Source organism: Cucurbita moschata, unplaced genomic scaffold, assembly GCF_002738365.1.
Source record: "Cucurbita moschata cultivar Rifu unplaced genomic scaffold, Cmos_1.0 Cmo_Scf00012, whole genome shotgun sequence".
Taxonomy (NCBI): Eukaryota; Viridiplantae; Streptophyta; class Magnoliopsida; order Cucurbitales; family Cucurbitaceae; genus Cucurbita; species Cucurbita moschata.
In genome coordinates this window covers 770,237-793,614 of record NW_019268528.1, presented here as the reverse complement: position 1 = coordinate 793,614, position 23,378 = coordinate 770,237, and the positions used below count along the sequence as shown (strand labels likewise).

Below are 23,378 nucleotides of genomic sequence, written 5' to 3'. Positions count from 1 at the left end.
GGCGGGGCGGCGACGGCCGCCGCCATAACCTATTTGGAATCAGAGAAGCTAGGAATTTTCGATCAAAAAAAGAAAATTTTCAAACTTTGAGGCACTTTTTTTGTTCTAGAAAATTTATTTTTGGTTGATTTGATTGATTTATTTATTGTTCGTTTTAGGGTTTTTTTGTTTTTGGTTCATTCTCTTACGTCTTTTCCAAAGCTTTTGTCTTCTACTATTGAAACAACAGATCCATGAACAGATGGTTTTTAATTTCTTTTCACCAATTTTCTAATTATTTTCCACTCATTTTCAAATTCTCTCTCTCTCTCTCTTCAAATCCTTAAAAATATTGTGTTTTTTTCTTTCAAAACATAACATTAATGTCTCAAAAGACCACCTTAATCAATCTTTGTCTCTCCCTCTTTATGGAACATAACTAGCTTCATCTTCATCTCTCTCTAAATTAGCTTATTTGTTCTTCCTTATAAAACAAAACCCATGAGCCAAAACAAATTTTATGAAAACATTTCGCCACAATTTTTAGCCTCGTTGTTATCGATTTCGTTTTCAGGTTTCTGATGGTTTCCTCTTAATCTTTTGATTATGATTTTCATCTTTATTAAAAAAAAATGCTTGAATTCATAGTTACATTAAATTTTTTTAGCTTGGGAAGCCGGGTTTGTAAACTTAATTTTCAAAAACTAAAAATTGAACCATTATCATACGAAGATGTAAGTTTTTCCATATAGTTCTTAGTCAAATTCAAACTACTTTTCTTAGTTTTCAAAACCGACTTGTTTTTCAAAAATATTGATAAAAACACAAAAATCAATTTTTTAGTGCAAATATGCATGGTTATAAACTTAATTTCTCAAAACAGAAAGCCGAAATGGTTATCAAACAAGATCTTAACATCACTTAATTAGAACGTAATTAACTTCCATTTCTTTTTTCTCCCTGAAAAAAATAAACAAAACCCATCAAGCCAAACCAAATTTTATGAAATGGGTATCAACAATTTAGCTTCATATCTCTCTAAGCAGCCTTTTTTCCCTGTCTTAAACAAAAAAACACATAAATTTAGGCATCAAACCACACCCACAGTGGGCTTGCAGCTGATCATTACAGAGCTGAATTGGGTTCATCATCAAAATGCAACAACAAAATGAAGATGAGAGCTCCAATTAGAAACCCTACAAATGAAGATCAAAGGATCATCAATCGAGGTAAAAAAAAAGATCAAATTTTTCTTTAATTTAATCATTAAATTTTCTATATTTATGTTTCTGAGTTGTTATTTTCTTTTTTCAGCTCCCGAGAAGAAGCAGAGAGTACCTTCTGCATATAATCAGTTCATAAAGTATGAAAAATAAAAAAATAAAACTTTATTATTTTGGTGATTTTTTTATAAATTATTTTTTCATGGGTCATTTCAGTTCATCTTTTTCTTTTAAAATCTGACAAAATTACATCAAATTCAGAGAGGAAATCCAGAGGATCAAAGCAAATAATCCAGATATTACCCACAGGGAAGCATTCAGTACTGCTGCTAAAAATGTAAGTACTTTTTTTTTTTGGATAACTTATGTTCATAGTTCATAAAAATTAGGGCTTTTTTTGTTTGTTTGTTCATAAGAAAATATGACAATCTTTTGGGTATTCACTTGCTTAATTCTGAAATGGCAGTGGGCACATTTCCCACATATTCATTTTGGCCTCATGCTGGAAACCAACAATCTCCAAGCTAAGACGAAGAACGATGTGAGTAGATATCGTAACGAAATAGTTAAACGCTCGATCGATTGTCTGACATTTTACGATTTCGTTTTGAGTTTTCTAGTTCTTTAATCGTAGAAAACGAACGATTTCTTGTTTTATTTGTTGTTATTAGATGAGACGAGCGCGAAATGAACGAGGATTTTGACGGGTTTTTTTTTTTATTATTAATTATTATTATTAATGTTTGATAGGGATCTGAGAAGCATCTGATGTCAGTGCCAGGGCTGCACTATTGATTGAGGAAATGATGGGTTTGAAGAACATGATCTAAGCCAAAAACAAGAACAAATTGGGTAATTTCAAGTGATGAAATTAACAGTCATGCATATGTTTGCTTTGATTTCTATGTTTATTTGCAATTACTTTATTGGTTATTAGGGGAAATGTTTGTCTGAATTATGAACTGAAATTTGCCTTTCCTTCATGTTGTCTGATTTTAATATGTATGTATCCCAGTTTCTTGGGAAGTAAGTTAATTAATAGAATATCACGTTTCGAATATATTATTTGTGAGATCTCATATTAGCTGGAGAGGAAAACAAGCATCCGTGGAAACCTTTTACTAGTAGATGCATTTTAAAATCGTGAGGATGACGGCGATACGTAACAAGTAAAATCAGACAGTATCTATTAGTGGTGGGTTTGGACGGTTAGAAATGGTATCAGAGTCGGTCGACGGGCGGTGTGCCAGTGAAGACGCTAGGCTCCTAAGAGGGTGGATTGTGAGATCCCACATCAGTTGGAGAGAGGAACGAAACATTTTTTTACAAGGGTGTGAAAACCTCTCTCTAATAGACGCATTTTAAAATCGCGAGGCCGACAACGATACGTAACGAATAAAAACGGACAATATCTGCTAGCGATGAGTTTGGGTTGTTACAAATAGTATCAGAGCCAACCACCGAGCGGGGTACTAGCAAGGACGTTGGGCCCCAGGGGTATAGATTGTGAGATCCCACATCGGTTGGAGAGGGGAACGAAATATTCATTATAAGGGTGTGGAAACCTCTCCCTAATAGACGTGTTTTAAAAATCGTGAGGCTGATTGCGATACGTAACGGGCTAATGCGAACAATATTTGTTGGTGGTGGGCTTAGGATGTTACATTATTTCTTCACTTGGTATTTAATTTTTTTTTTTAAGTTAAGCAAGCGATGTAGGATTCGAACCTACCCGAGACCAAATATGCTCAGATGTAAAAACTGAAAGTGTAGTTCGTGCATATCGGTATCCTGTATGTGAGGAGGCAACCCTGTTCTTGAAGTTACGAGACTATTTTACGAAAAACTCTACGCAGTTACCGTATAAAAAAAACGTAACCCTAATTTTGGTGCAACTTGATTTTTGTGTGCAAAGGACAAGTGGGCTTATTGATAAAGGTTAATAATTAGAAAGGGGGAAAAGGGTAAGCTTTGATGCATAGCCAAAAAACATGAATATCACTGCTCCCATATCAGGTTTTCCTTTTGCCTTTGTATGCTTTTCATGCAATAAGGGAAGCAAATAGGCACAAATATATAGACTTTGAATCATTATATGATACTCATATCGAAATCGATACGATACGATTCGGTTCCGTAAATTAAGCTCGTAAAAACTATTTTCATCTCTTTTTTAAAGTTCAAGTAAATTTTTGAAAAACTCGTTTTTATCGATAAGTTCTATTTCTAAGAAACAATTTACCCAAACCCTAAGTTTCTAGATTTCTAGTCTAAAGAATGTTAATTTCTACTAACTTCCCGGATAGGAATGATCGAATCAATAGCAATAAGGTGTGCTTGAGGATACTCGTATATGAAATGTCTCGAAATTCTATCAAGAACAATATATTTAATTAATTTAGAATTAGATGAAGGTAACATTTCATCTCGATCGTTAATAGGACTGTATACAAGGATTAGGTTGAAAAAATCTTTTGGACCAACCTGAAATTTTGGATTGGTTAGATTGGTAATTCGAGCAACTCGAGTAGAGCTCACAACCCAATTCATCCCAACGCTTTAAACATTCATAAGTCAGCATGCATCACTAAAAGTAGGGTTGGGTTTGGTTGCAACGCCCAAACCAATTCAAATTTTTAATTTTTCAAAATATTCAATCTAACCTAAACCGAGGAAACAAATCTATGATTTGGGTCGGGTTGTTCGAGTTGAACTGATTCTCGAGCATTGTATACTTTCCGATTTTTTTCGAGAATCGAATGTTGTATACATTTAATCTTCAATGAGCAAACAAGTGGGACTTTATGAGCAGCATCATATCCTTCATTAAATTTGCTTCACAATCCATTTTCTTTTTCTTAGAATCCAAACAATGAATAATTGAAGGAATCCCCAAAGAGGAACAAATGGATGGAAAGCCATTTTGAATTGTTTTTTGATCTATAAGCATCCATTAATTCATTACGCCATGACCTAAAGAATGGAACATCTTCGTGCTCTCGATCATCAAAATCGTTCTCGATTCTATTCAGTACCCTCTCGTTTCACAAAAAACGAGTTTGTAAATACCATTTCTACCCATGATTTTCATTGTTTTGTTAGCAATAAAGATCAAATTCGGATCAGGTACAAGAAAAACGAAACAAAATTCATACAAACATGAAAGTTCATTTCGTAACGTGACATGTTCTTATCGAAAAGAACAATTCTTATCATTCAATGAGTCGAGTGATCGAGAAGACGAACGAATGGGAATTTGAATAAGAAGAAATCCTAGATCCACGTTGATTGGGAAAAGGGGAGAAAAAAAGTGTTATCTTTTTTTGGTTTCAAAAGCCAAAATCCTTGAAAAAAGATTGTGTTTTTGTGTCCAACCAAACTCATAATAAACTATGAGCTATGTGAAAGCAAAAGGAGTTCTTCACAATTGGACCACAATCTTCATTTTAGGGCACCTGGAATTCCATTTTCACTTCTCAAAGAATCACTTTCACTCGAAACACCATTATTAAAGGCGAAGAATCATGAATCGAAAAAAATCTGTCAATCTTTTGAACCAATTTGAAATTTTAGGTTGGTTCTACTAGTCGATATTGTCTAGATATTATCCGCTTTAGCACGTTACGTATTACTGTTAGTCTCATAATTTTAAAATGGTGTATTAGGTAGATGTTTCCACACCCTTGTAAGGAATGTTTCGTTTCCCTTTCGAATTGACGTGAGATCTCACAATCCAACTCCTTTGGGGGAGTGTCCTTGCTGGCCCATCGCCCGGTATTTGGCTTTGATACCAATTGTAACAGCTCAAGTCCACCACTAGTAGATATTGTCTAACTTAACATAACTTTTACGATTTGAATTGAATAGTCTGAGTTAATCAGGTTGTCGAATCATTTTGTAACAGGTCAAAGCGAACAATATCTGCTAGCAGTAGACTTGAGTTGTTACAAATGGTATCGAAGTCAGACACTAGGTGGTATGCTAGCGAAGGCGCTGGCCCCCAAGGTGGGTGGATTGTCAGATGGAGAGGGAAATAAAGCATTCTTTACAAGGGTGTGAAAACCTCTCCCAAATTGACGTATTTTAAAATCGTGAGGCTAACAATGATACGTAACGAGGCAAAACAAACAATATCCGGTAGAGGTGGACTTGAGCTGTTACAAAAATATCACAAATTCTCAGCATAGATATATTTCATTCCTATTCTTTAAGACGTGCAATAAAATTGTATTTGTATTTAATATATTATATCACAAAGTTTTTAACTTTTGTTATTTATTCTCGCTCGTGTATTGTTCTAAATTGACACACTTTCTTGTAACTTTAATATCGACATACAGTTCTCAAATACATATGCAACAAATTTTTATCTTACTTTTATATATATATATATATATATATATATACCCACAGAAAGTAGGGAGACCCCTTAAAGCAACAACCGAGAATAGTTAGATTGATAGTTGGGTTAAAGGCGAGTAGGAAAAGATGTATCGTGCAACCGTTGCTGTAATTTTTTTTTTTCGGTAAAGTGTAAAAAGGATAATATAAAAAGGTATATATATATATATATTGGTAAATTGTGCAGACTTATATGTCAGAAAACATATTCTGACACTTAGAATCTGAAACGTCAAATTCAAGTCTGTTTGGCATTCATTTCTCCTCTCTCTCTCTCTTCCCCCACATACTTCTCTCTCTTAATACTTTTCTTTTAAATTAAATGTAAAAAAAAAAAAACGGTAAAATTTAAAAAAATCTAAAAAAAATATTATTAGGATTAGTTTTAAATGAAAATGGTTAATGTTTTGTTTTAAATTACCTTTAAATTTTTCATTGTTTAAAAAATATACTTAAAATTTTAAAATTTTCATTAATATTTAAAGACTTTGGTAGAAAAAAAGTTTTAATTTTTTTTACTGTTAATAGGTGAACAAAGAACGTCTATCAACACTTTATATATTATCTACAAACGTTTTAATGTTAATGCGAAAAGATGGTGAGTATTTTTTTTAATATTTTTTAAACGTGACATTAATGGTGAAGATATTTTTTAAATTTTTTTTAAAAAAGTTTAAAAGTGTTTTTGAAGTTTTTAAAACATAAATTAAGGATATTAATGGAATTTTTGAAAAAATTGAGGTATTTTTTTAATATTTTATCCGAAACTAAACACAAATGTATTTTTTGGAATTTTTTTTATAGAAAGTTTAAGGGTTTTTTTTAACCTGCAAAGTTCGAGAATATTTTTATTAATTTAATTTTTATTATATGAGAGATAAAATAATAATAATAAACATTTAGGGGGTTAAAAGTGGAAATTAGGTTATATTGTTCTTCCCCATTAGGAAGAAATAATTGTGTATTTTTGGGAATAAATTCCAATGTCCAAAATATCTAAAATTTTGTAAATAAAATTATATTTAGATATATATTGTTTAGACTTTAGACGTCATTTTCTGTTGAATTAAATATTGTTTTTTAAATTTCATAAAGTCAACTTTAATGATGTCATCTCGATGTGACTTTTTTTTTCATATTTATTACCAAATTTATTGCTAAAAAATATAAACTAAATATATTATTTATTCCTCTTGCAATAATATAGACAAATAATAATTAAAAATTTGGTGAATAAATATGCCGAGAGGTACATAAATGAATCGAGACCACGTCTGAATAGGAGGGATCCTTAGAATATGTGATGTCCCACATTGGTTGGGGAGGAGAACAAAACACCAGCGTGTGGAAACCTTACTCTAGTAGATGCATCTTAAAGCCTTGAGGGAAGCTCGAAAGAGAAAATCCAAAGAGGACAATATCTGCTAGCGATGGATCTAGGCTGTTACAAATGGTATCAGAGGTAGACACCGGACGATGTGTCAGCCTTCTTGCTGTTCCTCGAAGGGGGGTAGACACGAGGCTGTGTGCCAGTAAGGATGCTGGGCCCCGAAGGGGGGGTGGATTTGGTGACGATCCCACATCGATTGGAGGAAAGAAAGAGTGTCAGCGAGAATGCTGGGCCCCGAAGGGGGGTGGATTGTGATGTCCCACATTAGTTGGTGAGGAGAACAGAACACCCGTTATAAGGGTGTGGAAACCTTCCCCTAGCAGATGGACAATATCTTGAAATTCTACCTATACCAACAGAGCGCACCGTCCTTTTCGGTGGCTCAATCATAGGAACTTCATGGTTAAACATGTTTAACTTTGAGCAATTTTGTGTCGAGTGACCCCTTAGGAATTTTCTTGAGATTCATGTGAGTGAGAAAAAAACATGCTGAAAGGACTCGTGTTGGCCTGTGGGGATAGTCTTCACTCTTAAGAAGTAAAGAGTAGGTAACATGACCATATTGTGAGGATGTCGGGGAATGTCGGGGAATGTCGGTGCCAACATGTGTCGAATCCAGATTTCGAATCTTAGGCATAGGTCGTTATAGTGACGATTCTAAACCCCGTTGACACCTCAATTCTTGAGCCTGACCTACACAAGTGTATTCAATTTTACTGGGTCCATGTCGAAGATAGCGTGACAATCATTACATCATTCGTGCAGGTCATTATAGATATTCATCATTCTAAACTATTGTTGCACTCCTACAAATTTAGTATACATTACAACATAATTTAGACCTAAGATGATCATTTTTGGAAACTATAGTTTAAAAATCATCGTGTAGAAATCAAATTTACAGTATGATGATCGAAAAGAAAAGTATAAACTACGGTGTTAAATAACAACATTAATCTAAAAACGAACACTAACAAGTCTATAGTTAAATTTTTGTTTAACTAGACCATGAGTTTTCAACATTACGATCAAAAGTGTAGCCTCATATCACATAACACTATCGTTGTTGAACTAAAACAACGCTTGATACCCCATCTTCTAGGGCTAGCGCCTCGACTCGAATCTTGTAGGGTAATTTTCAGTTATCAACAAGACATAGGAGTGAGAGATTTCAACTTTGATCTGCTAGTCGAAAATATATATCTTAATTAGTTGAATTAGGTTTAAGTTCGATCGTAAATTTACAGTTCAAAAAACATAACAAATATGTGTCGTAAAAGCATATGTAATGGAAGCGATGGCTAGTTTTGGTCCACAAGAGGTGAAGAATGTGGGTTTGAAGAAGAATGATAGACAATAATGCAAAGAAAATAAGGGATTGAAGCACAAAGGGATAAGTTCTTTATGCAAAATATCTCTTCCCTATAGCATCATGTTCTTCTTCATCTCTTCCAATTTTTTTTTAAAAAAATATTTGGTCAATGATTTTCATATATTCTTTTATTTTTCTCCCTCTAGTCCCTATCGTATCTAGTTGGCCTCTATTTGCGATTTGCGATTTGGGTCGAGATCGTCATAATGCATGTTGTATCGTACTTCAAAATTGGTATTCATATGATCTGATAATCTGATTAATTTGAACTATCCAACCCAGGGTTAGATTTTTTACTTTTTCAGTTTGGAACGGGTTGAATTTTTGGAAAATCGAAAATCTGGTTCGCTTGGTGGATTGTAATTTTTTTGGTCGAGTTAAGCCACCAATTCAAAAGTTAAATATTAATGATGTATTATGACTTTTAAATGTTTGATATTTAAATTTTATGAGATTGTAACTATTAGTATAATATGTATCGTGGATAAGTACAATTTTTTTAAAATAATTTTAAAAAATTCAGAGTTAAGTTAAATCGTAAACTTTATTTGAGTTGTTCTAATCACCAACCCAACCGACCCAAAATTTTGAGTTGGTCCAAAAGATTTTTCCAACTCGACCCATATACATCTTTACTTTCGCCCATATACACCCTTACTTTTGAAACCATCTTTACTAATCATTCAGTTAAGGTTCCAATTAGTTTTTTTTTTATTTTTTATTTTTTGCTATAAAATGACGTTGAGATAGAATCGGTAAAAGTTCTTAAATATGCTCTCATACATTTAATGGTATATAATCTACCAACTACACTATTCAACTCAAATAATTTTTTCGTCAACAGATTTTTAAATTCTCTCTCGTACATCCAACAATATAGAGTCCGCTCGCCAAGTGGACTTATTTGCAACAACTTGTTTTTTAAAAAATGAAATTGATGTGAATTCAACTGCTGACCCTTTGCATGTACCCGAAGGACCGATTACAAGAAGCAAGGTTAAGAAGATTCAAGAGGCCTATACATTGCATCTTCAAAAGCTAGCTAGTGTACAGGTTGAAACAAAGACTTTTGAGCCCAAAAATCTTTATAGCATTAGCATATCAAATCAAGAAGATAATGGAGTGGCTGATATTGGAAAATAATTAGAAGACTTGCCTTTAGTAGTTGAACTACCAATGAAGACAATTTATTAATGTCTTCTTTGCTTCAATTTATATTTAATAGCATTTATTAATAGTTTGTATGAATTGCCTTCTATTCTTTAATTTGCATTTAATAGCATTTATTAGTGGTTGGTGGCTGAACTTTATTTTGGTAGGGTTATCTTTTGGGCCTATTTAAAGGCTCTTTTGGGCCTATTTAAAGGCATGTAATACTCATGTTTGAGGGATTTTGGTTGAATACAGAAAAAACCTTTGTGTTTTCTTGATACCCTTCTGGTGTTATTCTTTTTCAAATCTTGCTTTAGGTTTGATGTTTAAACTGATTCATTGAATTAGTTTTGATCAAGCTAATTCTGGAGTGACCATCATAGATTCCAAGTTCGATCTAAGAGTCATTCATCTTCTAACCCGCTCTTGGTTGAAATCAATCCGTTCAGTTAGCTTTCTCTGTGAGCGTTTTGCAAGGATTCTAGAAGGACCTCTAGCTTTGCAAATTCCAGCATTGTAGGCGCTTATCAGAAATATTTATTGATTAATCTAAAAGAACTCTTATAAAATATACATTTTTAATAAATATTTTTAGGAAAGAGTGGACTTTGACCATGTTACAACGTTTGGTCTAAACTTGAGCCCATTATTTTGGAGCTAAGCCCAACATGTTTGAGTCTACCTCATCTAATTTACATCATTCCTCCTCTCTCGAATCAAAATAAAAGATAGTATTTCATGTCGTGTTCATAAAATACTGTAATACTTTTCTTCTTGATCCTGGACTCCGAAGATGGTAATGAATACTTTTCTTCTCGGCCTTAGACCCTAGAGATGGTAATCAATGTCTAATCCACAAACTTATGTTCAAAATGGATGTCTTGTCAACAATACTCTACTTCTCAACCCTGGACTCCGAGGATGGTAACTTGTCTTGCCCAAAAACTTTATGGATTCTCATTGAAGAAAGACTCTCCGTAAAGGGGAATCAATCTGTCAAAATAGAATTAGAATGAACGTTTATCTTTCCAAAGGTGGAATCTTCAAGTTTTTCCAAATGTCTTATCCACAAACTTATGTTTAGAATTGATCTCTTATGAACACTAACAACACTTTACTTCTCAATCCTAGACTCCGAGGATGTTAAAAAATGTCTTATCCACAAACTTATGTTTAAAATTGATGTCTTGTGAACAATAATTTTCTTCTCGACCCTCAATGCTAAAGATTGTTTATGGATGTCTTCCACATACCTATGTTCAACTCTCGACTCTAATGAGAGTGACCTATGTTTGAAATCAATGTCTTATCTATTAACTTATGTTTAGAGTGGCAATGCTAAAGATTGCTTATGGATGTCTTCCACATACCTATGTTCAACTCTCGGACTCTAATGAGAGTGACCTATGTTTGAAATCAATGTCTTATCTATTAACTTATGTTTAGAGTGGCAAATAGTGTGCATCCCAATACCGAGGCCGATACCAAAACCGTTTTCCAATAAACATTTAGAAGTATACCTATTTCTTTTAGGAATGAACCTTTTCACAAGGTTCTTCAATTTCATATGATCCATATGGACCCATATAGAACATTTTTCATGTTTGAATTCAGGGAGGGGAGAGATGAAGATTCTTTGCAAATTGGGATTTTCCTTCAATCAGCAATTTGTTTCATTGTTCTATACAAAACACAAACTGAGGATCAAAGAGGCGAGGGAAAAAGAAAATCCCTAGTGTTCGCCACAGCTTTCTGTAAGCAAACTTATTATGCTTTCATGGTTGAAGAATACTACCTAACAACATCTGCAACTGTGAATGTACCTGAGAGAGAGACTATGAAGCACCAGTTAGAGGAGTGAGTTGAGAGGCTGAACTCCAAAATCAAAAGGACGTGAAGAATATGGCTCGCCAAAGCTATCGAATCCATCTTCTTCTTCGTCGTCGTCGTCGTCCTTGACTTCTTCTCCAGCATCCCACAGGAACCGCGCATATGAGGCTAAAACAAAACTGCACCAGTTGAACAAATAAAAACAACATTAACCCCACAAATCCATTAAAATGTCCCACATAGCAACAAATTTGCAGAGAGAACTTCATTGCAGATCAAAATTTCAGATTCCCACAAATTTTGCAGAAGTTCCCACAAAATTTCAATATAGCTTTGATTTATGATTGTATCTTGTTGTTTCTTACCTATCATCAGGGGAAGTTTTAGCAGCTTGAAGATGGTAGCTCTCAGCACGGGAGGCATCCTTGTGATTCTTCCATATCAAATCAGCATAAATCGATATCACATTTCCATCATTAGGATTTGCAGAGATTGATCTTCCACAATACTCTTCAGCTTTCAGCAGGTCTCCACGAACCTGTTTAGCAACGAAAATCGACAAATTGCTAGGATTAACCACAAGCTTTTACCAAAGGCATTCCACATTCATGTAACAACTTCTGTATAAAAAGAAAACAATGGTTGAAGAACACTTCTTTGATTTATTCATTCTTCCGAGTAACAATTCAGTCCTAAACTTTAGTTGGTAAAGATTTAGTCCAATTTACTTTCTCAACTTTAATACAGAACAGTATCGATCAATAAATTGATTGGAGATCAAATTGTTACTGACTAAAGTTCAAAGGTCGAACTGTAAACTATAGTTCAAGGACCAAATTGTTACAAACTAAGTTGAACATAGTAGAAATAACTCATTGTCCACATAAGTCATTCTGTTCATTAGTTCGTTTGTTGAGATCTCATGGGTATGGTAATTGTGAAAAGCACAGTACCACTTTTGGATCCCGGTGCTAGTTTTATTATGGAAAGCTAAAATGTGGACAATCCTGGTCCAAATGGACTTAGAAGAAGTGTTAATGAGAATTGTTAAGAAGCATTAACATATAACTTTTCTTTTCTGGATAGGGAGAATTTGACAACTAGTCGCATCTCCCTATAGTACATTTTGAGGCGATTCAAGTCCGACAGACCTAAGTGTGATTTCACCAAACGGTCAATCAAAATTAAGGAGGGGAGTTGACAACTAGTCACTCCCCCCTATAGTACATTTTGGGGCAATTCAGGTTTAGCAGGCGTAGGCATGATTTCGTAAATCAATACAAGTGGAATAATATAAAGGGTTCAGCGTGGCATGAGCATGCAGTCATGAGCAACACACCCTAGACGAGCATGACCGTGACATCCAAGGACAAAGTGAAGTTTAAACACTTAATTTGATGTAAACTATAAGCTCGAGGACTAAATCTAATACTTAGTTTTTTTTTTTTTTTTTTACCAAGAACAAGAACATAGTTTTGCAATGAAAAACGCTTCCCTTTGAGCCATAATCGAAGGGAGGACAACTTTTAAAAGATGCTAACAAGATATTATCAGCTTTATTGGGTATTTTTCTAAACACAAATTGATTCCTAAAATCCACTCTGTTCATCTTCCAGTGTTTCACATCAGGTCTATTCTAAGCCAACAGTTGTAAGAAACAAAAGCAGATTAAAGATCTTCAAAATAGCATCAGTTCAGGCAATGGTAAAGGATCAGAACAAGATTTTGCGAGATTTTCATTTCCGTACTTAACAGAGAAGAACAAAGGATCATTTCCTTCAGGAACCAAACAAAACGCAATAAACAGAACCAAATGTACTGTAAAGAATTTCAAGAAATTAAAGAAGATGGAATTTCAATGTTAAAATCATGTACCTCCATCAAGAATCGAGCATAATTGCTTAGTAACAACGAATTCTCTGGATTCGCTTCTATCATTTTCTGATAATACAAATCCGCCCAATCGTTCTCACGATCCGCATCCCAAGAACCAAAGCAGCCATCATCGCCACCATCCGAACCACCACCATCGCCACCGCAATCGGAACTCTCCCCGACTTCGGCAACACCACAGCACAATCCCCCATCCAAAAACGGACTCCTCTTCGCCACCGCCGAGAGGTTACTCAGATCGGGCACAGAGAGGGTCCGCATCATGTTGATCGCCGGACCGCCAATCATCGGCGGCGGCGGCAACAATTTCGAAGAAGCACAGAGTGTGAGGGACCGTGATTTAGGAATTTGGTGGACGATTTCGGCCTCCATGGAAGCTTCTTTCAAATGGGGTTTCCATGGATTGAGAATTGAGGTCGACGCACTTCTGAGAAGCATGATTAACGATCGAAGCTTGTGAGGGAACGAAGAAGAAGAGAAGGGTTTTAGGATTCCACAAAACCCTCTTTCTCTCTTCTTTCTCTCTGCAACTGATCGGGAGAGAACTGTGTGAAAAGGTTTTTAAATCATAGGAGGCTGAAGAGAGAGAAAATGTATTTATTTATTTATTTTAAGAATTTTCAATTTTATTATGTTTCTTTTAGAAAAAAAAAATTGAAAATATTATTTATTTCATGAGGGACACACATTTTAGAATTTAGTTTAAATTATGAAAACTTGAATTTATTTATATTCTAAAATTATAAAAAAAAAAAAAAAAAAACTCACTGTTTAAACAATGACTTCAGAAGTTGCAAGGATATTCATGTCTCGGGTTTATTCCAGGCCACAATGTTCCAAATGTCACTGTAATGGGGTGACAATGTTCATCTCTCGTTTTTATTTTAGGTCATTTGTCATGATGTTCCCAATTTTTGTAATATATTTTAACGACTTTTTTACTTAAGAGATAGTTTTTAAATATTTACGAAAGATCTGATTGAATATTATAACTTTTAAAAGATTCTCGAGTAATTTTTAGCTACGATTTGAGTTCGTACTTGAGCTCGAGACACTCGGTCCCATTTGTAGCTAGTGTTTGATTTATTTATTTTATTTTTTGAAAAATTAGGGATTTAGAACGATTTAATCATAAAAAAAAAAAAAAAAAAAAAAAAAAAAAAAAAAAAAAAAAAAANAAAAAAAAAAAAAAAAAAAAAAAAAAAAAAAAAAAAAAAAAAAAAAAAAAAAAAAAAAAAAAAAAAGGTAAATTTATGGAAGCCTAGATTTTCAGTTGGTCTTTGCCCAATAAACGCGGGAAGCAGTTGACGGTTAAAATTCAGCGCGGTAGGTCGCGGAGTTCTTACCATGGTTCCGCCAGTTTAGACGAATCTAGACCGTTAATTTCTAAAATGGAGGAAATTTTTGGACGGCCGTCGTCGAGAGAAATGAAACGCGGTGGTTTAACGCGGTTTGCCACGTTGGATGTGAACGCGTGAATCTCACTCTAACGTCGGCCAACGGTGGTACCCACTCCGTTAGATTTTTTTTAAGCTACTTTAATTAAAAAATTAAAAGAAAAACTTAAATTTTAAGAATAAAATTGGTTGGTTAAATATTTCCTTTTTTTTTTTTTTTACATTTTTAAAAAATACACCAAAATTTATAAACTAAATTAATTATTTAAAAATTATATTTTTATAGAAATAGTATATATTTTACGAAATGAAAAAGATGTTTGACTCGGTTAGGTTTATACACTACATGTTGACTTTCACGATAAACTCACAAACTAAATATGTATTCTGTCGTATTGGGATTCTTATAATTCATTGCAGTTGCAAAATCAAAAACGAGAAACTGAAGTGTGAGATCCCACATCGGATGAAAAGGGAAACACAACATTCACGAAACATTCCTACAAAGACGTAAAAATTTCTCTCTAGTACACGCGTTTTAAAACCTTGAGGAAAGTTCCTTGAAAGCAAAGCTAATGAGAACAATATTTGCTACCCGTGGGTTTTGACCATTCAACGATAACTAACATGTATTCATTCCTTCGAGGTTGGACGTTTGAACCTCTCGTATCTCGCATTTGTTGTACCAAATAAATAAATAATTACACAACCCACATTTTCCAAGTGGGAAGAGTCAAAGCATTCATGAATGTGAGGAAGGCAAAGCCAAAAACCCTTCTGATTTCTTATTCTATGGAGGATATTATGTTTGATTGCATTCAAATATAGACCACAACAAGACTTTAAACAAATTTTCGGGTGAGTTGGGTTAGGTCGAGAAAATCTTTTGGACCCATCTGAAATTTTGAGTTAGTTGGGTTAGTGACTCGAGACCCATTTGAAATTTTGGGTTAGTTGGGTTGGTGACTCGGGACCCATTTGAAATTTTGGGTTAGTTGGGTTGGTGACTTGGGACCCATTTGAAATTTTTGGTTAGGTGGGTTGGTGACCCGAGCAACTGGAATTGGGTTGTTGGATTGTTTTTTTAATTATTTTAAAAACATCATATTTATTCCGAGTATGGTCAGAGTATGATTTGAGTTGGGTAGTCTGAGTTAGCATACTCGCGTCATATTGGTAATCCTCGATACTCAATCTACCTTGTCACGACTTCACTCCAACTCCTACCTTCAACATTCCCCTCCTTGTGGTTAGGGGAAGGACTTCGAGCATGGCCAACTCCCATAGTGTGATGGGAGTGTGTACAAGGCCCGAGAATGAATTCACTGCCGCATGATTGACCGACGATTACTAGCAATTCCAACTTCATGCAGATGAATTGCAACCTACATCTCCGACATTAAACGAAAATCACCCGAGTGGTAAATTTGTCGAATTAAAGATGTCAAAGCTCACGGTCAACAGACATTCACACTTGCAACGACTCGAAGCAACAGAGCGTATGCAATCGAATACGAAAGGGACCGAACAAGCTTGTACCAGATGCATTAAAGTAACGTATCTGTAAGCTAAAACAGCTAGTTATAGAACATTCATCTCGACAAAACCAGTAGCTACATCAGTGCGCGTACAAAGACAGGCAATTCTTAACTGTCACTCGGTAACTGTGTGTTCTTAGGAAGCCATGGCCATCAAAGAGGAGGCCTCCCATCAATGGAGACCAAAAAACAGACAAACAAGCTGAAAGCTTGCAAAAATTAAGGTAATTGGCCATAGTTCCCTAAAACAACCGAGCCACGAAAAGAATACGCTGTCGGGACGCCCTCTGTTGAATGCTGCTATCTGTGTGAAAAAGACCATGTCGCTGTAACTATCCACGGTTAGACGAGGATGTCGCATCTCCACAAGTTCTCGACGATCATCCCGACCATGCCACTGCCGATTGAGTGACAGTTTTTGAGATTCAAACCGAGAAGTGACTTCCCCAATCTTTCCAGGAAAGGAAAGCTCTTGTTTGATACTTCGGAACAACCCGACAAGGAAAGAACTTGCAAATTTATCTGTTCTGAAGATGAAAGAACTGCGAGTCCTGCATCGGTGATTGCACACTTCGAAACGTCTAGTTCATTTAGTAACAAGCACGCATCTGCAATAGCTACCAAACTAGCATCAGTGATCTTTCTGCAACTGTCGAGATTCAGAACTTCGAGCGTTCCTCCGTGCAGTCTAACCAAGGTCGATATTGTTTCGTCGGTCAAGTTTATGCAGCCGCTAAGGTTCACCTTCAATAGCTCTTCGCACGTCTCGAGAAGTGGAAGCATTGAGGCGTCCGTGATACCGTAAAGACCAATCAGTTCAACATGCTGAAGTTGAGGACATAGCTTCCCAACCATTGAAAGACTGGCACTGCCAAAGCCAGGGCAGTTTTGGATAGATAAGGACCTGAGGGAGGTGCAAGGAGAGGGCAATGTTACTTCTTGAGCTATATCCTTGATCCCCATGCACTTCACCAGAGTAAGAGACTTCAAGTTCCGAATATGGTTCGAGAGGGCACCACCGACGCCTAATAGGGTGATTCGGTTGCACTCTTCTAATTGCAACGTCTCGAGCGATCCCGCAGCTCTAGCAAAAGCTGTCAATCCATTGTCAGAAACAAAACAACACTTCTGAATGCACATCTGCTTCAGGTTTGCAATTCCCTTTCCAATCGCTTCGAGACTCACATCGGTCATCCCTCGGCAAGAAGCAATCGTCAACAACGTCAGTTTCTTCAAGCCCCGTGCACTGCCCATGACCCAAAAGCCCTTCTCACTAACATTCTGAAGACCACTGAGGGTTAGGTGTGTTATGGCCTGGCCATAATGTCCGATCACGGCGAGAGAGAAATCCGTTATGTTCAATGCTTGGATCTTCACCTTCGTTATGGCACAAGAAGATGACGCGAATAGACTCGAAACACCTTGATCCCCGACACGAGGACAATCTCTGATAGAGATGGTCTGAAGTTTCGAACATAATTTTCCAATTGCTTGCAAACCTTCATTTCCGATCTTCGGACATGATTCAATGCTTAAAGAGGTCAAGTTCGTGCATCGCTCAGCAATGGCGATCAAACCTTTGTCCGAGATCGAAGGGCAGTGGCAGAGGTCAAGTTTCTCTAGCAAGCGACATTCTCTAGCGATTTTGAACAATCCTTCATCCCCAACCAACGATACGTTCCACAGAGAAAGCATCCGAAGAGAAGGGCAACCATTGGCAATTGCTGAAAGACCGAGGTCGGTAACTCCACGCGTAGAGTTACTTCCTCGAATAGAAAGCTTACCCAAACCACCACATCCACTAGTTCCTACTGCAATGGCAGCAAGTCTTACATCAGTAGCTTTCTTTCCTTCCAAACATCTCGTAAGAAAACCGTTACTTTCATCTTCTCGATCAGATTCAGGCTTCGACTCCTCAACCATCCGAACGTTCGACGTGCTTCTACTCTTGCAGATTTCATCCTTATGAATAGTACTCAAAAGCATAAGCCATCGTTTCGAAACGCCTGCGCAAGAGCTCCTCTCTCTAGCACTGTCTAAATGCCTAAAGATCTCAAAGAGACATTCATCAGGAAGAACATCAATGGATTGTTTACACTCCTGCTCAAATTCTCGTCCTCGAAACACAACCGAGGCACCGATCCGAGCTCTCTTACTAGGACGAAAATACAGATCAACATGAGAGCTAGTTGGTAGCAAGCCATCCAAATCCATGGGGCTCGAGTAAAAGGAACCCCCAGGGTAACATTCATCATCACCTGAACTCCCAATAACAACACTAGTCAGCCAAACTACCTCATCAAAATTGCACACATCTCTAAACAGATCCATTTACAAAGCTAATCAACAAGTTCAGACACATTTGACATGATGAACAAACTAGGTATCTACAAATTACTGTCACTAAAGAACAAACTAGCTTAAGATATCTACAAGATCAAGCATATTGAAACAAACCCAGATCACTTCAGAAACAGATTCATGAACAAAAAAAAACTCCAAACGGATCAAGCCGAACCGATTCAAATCCTACCCAGATCAAACAAGAACAAAACAGAAAAGATCGAAAAACTCACCACCGTAATTGACGAGGGCAGGCATAGCGACAGAAACAGAGCAACAATCCACAAGAACGGAAGCGAAAATGGTGTCGGAAAGCAGAAATCAAACTCAGAAATCAAAGAAGAAATGAGAAATGGGAGGAAGAAGAAGAGCATTTGGAGAAAACCCCAATAGGAAAAGGGGGAAAAAGGGAAGAACAAGGGAAATTTGTGATTATGGGAAGAAGAAATGGATTGAACAGAGTATATATATTTGGATTATAGAATGGATTAATGAATAAAATAAGAAAAGGGGGTCGTAGAGGTCGATTTCAGGGAAAAATAATTCATATTTGGAGTATGAATTTGAGGTGGGATTGTGAATGTGCAATGAATCTCTCCAAAAAACCGCAAATTCCAATCAGACCCCCTCTTGCTCTTTGCCCTTTGCGCCACTGCCCCAACCAACTTGCCATTACCGACTACCGGACCTTCCCCACTCTTTCTTTTTTTTATTGAATAAAAGTTAAATTAATAAAAATATGTAGGATTAGCTCAATTTATCGAGCAATTTCCGACGAGATGCCATCTTCGTTGGAGTAACCATCTTCGTCAATTTATCGAAAAATGTTATCAGAGCTAGTCAATAGGCATCCCATCCCAACGAGGACGTTGGGCCTCCAAAGGGATGATTGTGAGATTCCACTTCGGTTGGAGAAAAGAACAAAACATTTCTTATAAGAGTGTGGAAACCTCTCCCTAATAGACGCATTTTAAAATCGTGAGGCTGATGGTGATACGTAACGGGCCAAAGCGGACAGTATATGTCTTATTTTCCAAGGAATTAATGGTAATAGCAATGTTTTCCACACAATTTGCACTAAATATATACATTCCTCGTGGCTCTATTAGTTTTTAGGGTTTTGCAGAAGGAGAAAGGTCAAATGGGACGGCCTTCTTCCCAGGTGGGCTCAAACTGTTATAGTTAGTTTCAAACTCAGACACCAAGCAGTGTGCCAGTGAAGACGTTGGGCTCCCAAGGGAGATGGATTGTAAGATCCCACATCGGTTGAAGAACGGAACGAAACATTCCTTATAAGACTGTGGAAACCTATCGCTAATAGACCCATTTTAAAACCGTGAGGTTGACGACGATACGTAATGAACTAAAACGGACAATATCTGCTAACGATAGCCTCGGATTGTTACTACGATATGTATTTTTAGAGGTCGTATGGATAAAATTAAATAAATAAAATATTTCAATAAAATATCATTATTATTATTATGGAAGACCATTCTTGACTGACAACCAAACATACTCTTAATCAAGCTATGTTCTTTCTTGCCTTTTGAAAATCTCAAGGAAACCTAGTTGATGATAAATGTAAAACAAAAACAAAACAAAATATTAATTATTTGTATATTTCTCGACCCTTTCAAAGATATTTAAAACGTTCCACGTCTTTAAAATTTAGATTCGACACCGGATGACCTCGACATTCTCACGTATCTCTCGTGACATGAGAGTCATCGAAAAAATACACCTTATTAGATATTTTCCGTGGAACAAGGCTGAAGACTGAAGCATACGTCGTCTGTGCCAACAGTGACCCAAATTCTAGTTAGTTGACTTACTCAAGGATGAGAGTAAATGCTGCTCAATCGCGGTGCGTTGAGACAGTGGCTCTTCGATTATTTTTTGAATTTTTTTAACCAACGTGTTTTTAAACTATTTATATTCATAAGTGGTCTCGATTCATTCATATATCGTCTGTGTCCTTAAAAGATAAAAAAAAAGTCTCGATGCATGTATTTGTGTGTATATATATCTATATGTCTAAATACACTATATCATATGTTTTCATGACAAGATAAAAGCAAAGATATAGAATGAATATGATTTTTAGGTATGTGACATATATGGGAAGCTCGATCGAAGAAAAAGGCATGTCAATATGATAAAATTATTAATTTAATTTAAGCGACAAAAATATACGTATGTGTAGACGTGATCTGTTTATCTGATATGATCTGGTTTAAATTTTAATTTACCGGTAAATAAATTTTAAAAAATTAAGATTAATTAAATAATTAAATCTTGCAAAAAAAAATAATAAAAATAAAATTATCATGTGGAGAGAGAGAGGGAAGGTTCATTGTAATGAATCCCAAGGTTGGTTCTGAAATCATTTCCAATTATTATAATATTAAAATCATAATTAAATATTAGAAAATCAAAAAGCATGTTAGGGATCACACATTTTAATAATAATAATATATTATTATTATTTTATTACATTGAATTAAAAAAGAATAATTTTAAATTTTATACTTTTATCTCAAAAATATCTTAAACTTTAAAAAATTTCACTTTTCTTTAATTTAAAAAAAATAAAAAATATATTTATTATTAGTAATATGTTAAAAAAATATTCATAAAATTTTAAAATGAGCGGTAACACTCTTTATTTTTATAAAGTATAAAATAAAATAAATTATTACCGTCAATATAGGGATGAAAACCGTCTATTGACACCTCATAGATTATCTAGAAATATTTTAATGTTAATTTGAAAAGTTTATAGTATTTTTTTAAACGCGGTACTAACGGTAAATGTATTTTTGAATTGTTAAAAAAATGTTTAAAGGTACTTTTAAAAAATTTTAAATTTTTTTTAAGAGTATCGGTGAAGTTAAAGGTATTTTTGAAACGATTTTGAAAGTTGAAGGGTATCTTTAAACCAAAGTAGTAACGGTTTTCATCTCAAACGAAGGTAGGGGTATTTTTGAACTTTTCAAAAAAATTTAAGGATATTATCGAAAATTTTGAAAGTTTGAGTATTTTTTAGGCAAACTAAAAAGTTCTGGAGGGTATTTTTATTAATTTAGTCTTATTATTATTATTATTATTATTTAATTTTAGGGGTTTAATAAGGATTTGTGTGTATCTTCAAGTTGAACATTACCCCTCGTTTTTTGAATTCATTGTATGGGAAATGGATGCTCAATTTTTTTTATAGGTAAGGATCATCTTTGATTCATCTTAATCTAATAAAACAATTTTATTTTATTCGTAGTATAGAAAAAAATTAAATTAAAATTTGATATTGCTAAATGGAATATAATTAATTCTTATGTCTCGTGTTGTTACCGAACGTAATCGAGTTACCCACCAAAAGGGTAGCTTCCCCTCTCCCTCGTTTTAGACCGAGGGAGAGGAGAGTCAGTTGATGACAGATGAAAAGAGGGAAAAAGAAAAAGAAAAAAACGACCATGAATTAAAAAAATTCAAAAATTCAAATATAATCCAATTAAGATGAATACCCACTTCTATTTAAGTGGTAAGTTTTAAAAATAAGTTCTAGAAAGAAGCATGTATATATATAAACACGTAGGAGTCCGAGATTTGAACTTTTGCCTTTAAAGGAATGAATACATGTAAAATGTCACTAAATTATGCTCATTTAGGCCACAGTCTCTAAATTTATCCGTTACGAACCATAACACCAATGAAAAATGTTGCATCTTACGTTAAAAAAACCGGCAAAAACATTAGAAAATGAATTAATATTCTTGAAAAAAGTACAGTCGATAAGAAACAACACGATCTATCTAATCTGGACAAAACTTTAAAACATAAAGAGTTATCCATTCATTTCATTTGGGTTCATCTCTTTGGGTGGGTCCCTTATGAAGCCAATTAGAGGCACTTAAAAGAGAGAAGAACAAAGTAGCTCTCAACTCAGATCACACCATGTTTAAATCATGTCTCATCTCTCTCTTATAATGTGACCTCTAAGAGTACCAAACCAAAGCAATCACTAATATATGTAATAATCTTTCAGTTGAATGCTGAACTTGGTAAAGAGAGAACAACTTTGAACAAGAAAAACATAAATATAAATCATATCAACGTCATCTTGATAGTTGGTTCTTTAATTTGAATTTGAATTTGAATTTTAGAATTCTTTGTGTATATTCATCCCAATGCATAAAGAATATATATCAACCATTGATATCAAAATCAAGAACATTTTCTCTTATCATGGCTCAGTAACAAAATGATGTCCACCGCTAGCAAATATTATCCTCTTTGGACTTTCTCTTTGGGACTTTCCCTTGAGATTTTTAAAACGCGTCTACGAGAAAGAAGTTTCCACATCCTTATGAAGAATGTTTTGTTCCCCTCTCCAACCGATGTGGGATCTAACACTCCACCCCGTTGGGAGCCCAGCGTCCTCGTTGACACATTGTCTAGTGTCCTCGTTGGCACTCGTTCCCCTCTTCAATCGATGTGGAATCTCACGATCCACCCCTCCTTTTGGGGCCCAACATTCTCGCTGGCACTCGTTCCTCTCTCCAATCGACGTGGGATTTCACAATCTACCCCCTTTCGGGGCCCAGCGTCCTCACTGGCACACCCCTCGATGTCTGACTCTGATACCATTCCTAAGCCCACTACTAACAAATATTGTTCTCTTTGGGCTTTGCCTTTCGAGCTTCTCCTCAAGGTTCTTAAAATGCATCTGCTAGGGAGAGGTTTCCACACCCTTATAAAGAATGTTACGTTCCCCTCTCCAATCGACGTAGGATCTTACAAAGTATTCTCTTCTGAAAAAAGAGTTTCAAAAGCATCTTAGCATCTTCAAACATAAACCCT

General features: G+C 35.3%; 3 protein-coding genes and 1 long non-coding RNA gene across 4 annotated transcripts in view; 2 read left to right on the top strand and 2 right to left on the bottom strand.

Annotated features, from left to right (window-relative positions):
- The window catches only part of LOC111450273 (axial regulator YABBY 5-like), a 4,180-nt gene extending 1,918 nt beyond the window's left edge, over nt 1-2,262 (top strand). Inside the window, exons 3-7 of the mRNA XM_023090307.1 lie at nt 1,067-1,208; nt 1,294-1,342; nt 1,464-1,539; nt 1,669-1,743; nt 1,953-2,262. Coding sequence (XP_022946075.1) covers nt 1,067-1,208; nt 1,294-1,342; nt 1,464-1,539; nt 1,669-1,743; nt 1,953-1,997 — 387 coding nt within the window. The 3' untranslated portion in view covers nt 1,998-2,262. The remainder of the gene's footprint in view (nt 1-1,066; nt 1,209-1,293; nt 1,343-1,463; nt 1,540-1,668; nt 1,744-1,952) is intronic.
- The window catches only part of LOC111450274, a 20,620-nt gene extending 7,483 nt beyond the window's left edge, over nt 1-13,137 (top strand). Inside the window, exons 2-3 of the long non-coding RNA XR_002711780.1 lie at nt 3,990-3,996; nt 13,046-13,137. This is a non-coding gene — a long non-coding RNA (uncharacterized LOC111450274). The remainder of the gene's footprint in view (nt 1-3,989; nt 3,997-13,045) is intronic.
- Nucleotides 11,150-13,784, bottom strand: LOC111450271. Its single transcript, XM_023090305.1, has 3 exons — nt 13,223-13,784; nt 11,713-11,885; nt 11,150-11,526 (listed from the first exon to the last, which is right to left on the bottom strand). The coding sequence occupies exons 1-3, from the start codon at nt 13,676-13,678 to the stop codon at nt 11,367-11,369; spliced, it is 789 nt and encodes a 262-aa protein (XP_022946073.1). The 5' UTR covers nt 13,679-13,784; the 3' UTR covers nt 11,150-11,366.
- Nucleotides 13,785-16,166: 2,382 nt separating this feature from the next.
- LOC111450696 (EIN3-binding F-box protein 1-like) lies at nt 16,167-19,136 on the bottom strand. The gene is made up of 2 exons (XM_023090935.1): nt 18,752-19,136; nt 16,167-18,433 (listed from the first exon to the last, which is right to left on the bottom strand). The coding sequence occupies exons 1-2, from the start codon at nt 18,774-18,776 to the stop codon at nt 16,518-16,520; spliced, it is 1,941 nt and encodes a 646-aa protein (XP_022946703.1). The 5' UTR covers nt 18,777-19,136; the 3' UTR covers nt 16,167-16,517.
- Between the last annotated feature and the right edge of the window lie 4,242 nt (nt 19,137-23,378).

Excerpts from the sequence above, each read along its gene's own strand:
- LOC111450271 (XM_023090305.1), bottom strand. The coding sequence starts at position 13,678 with ATGCTTCTCAGAAGTGCGTCGACCTCAATTCTCAATCCATGGAAACCC. Across the intron at positions 11,886-13,222 it reads ATGCTCGATTCTTGATGGAG|GTTCGTGGAGACCTGCTGAA; the intron begins GTACATGATTTT and ends GTTGCTAAACAG. Across the intron at positions 11,527-11,712 it reads AAAACTTCCCCTGATGATAG|TTTTGTTTTAGCCTCATATG; the intron begins GTAAGAAACAAC and ends CAACTGGTGCAG.
- LOC111450696 (XM_023090935.1), bottom strand. The coding sequence starts at position 18,776 with ATGCCTGCCCTCGTCAATTACGGTG. Across the intron at positions 18,434-18,751 it reads TGCCCTCGTCAATTACGGTG|GTGATGATGAATGTTACCCT; the intron begins GTGAGTTTTTCG and ends TTGGGAGTTCAG.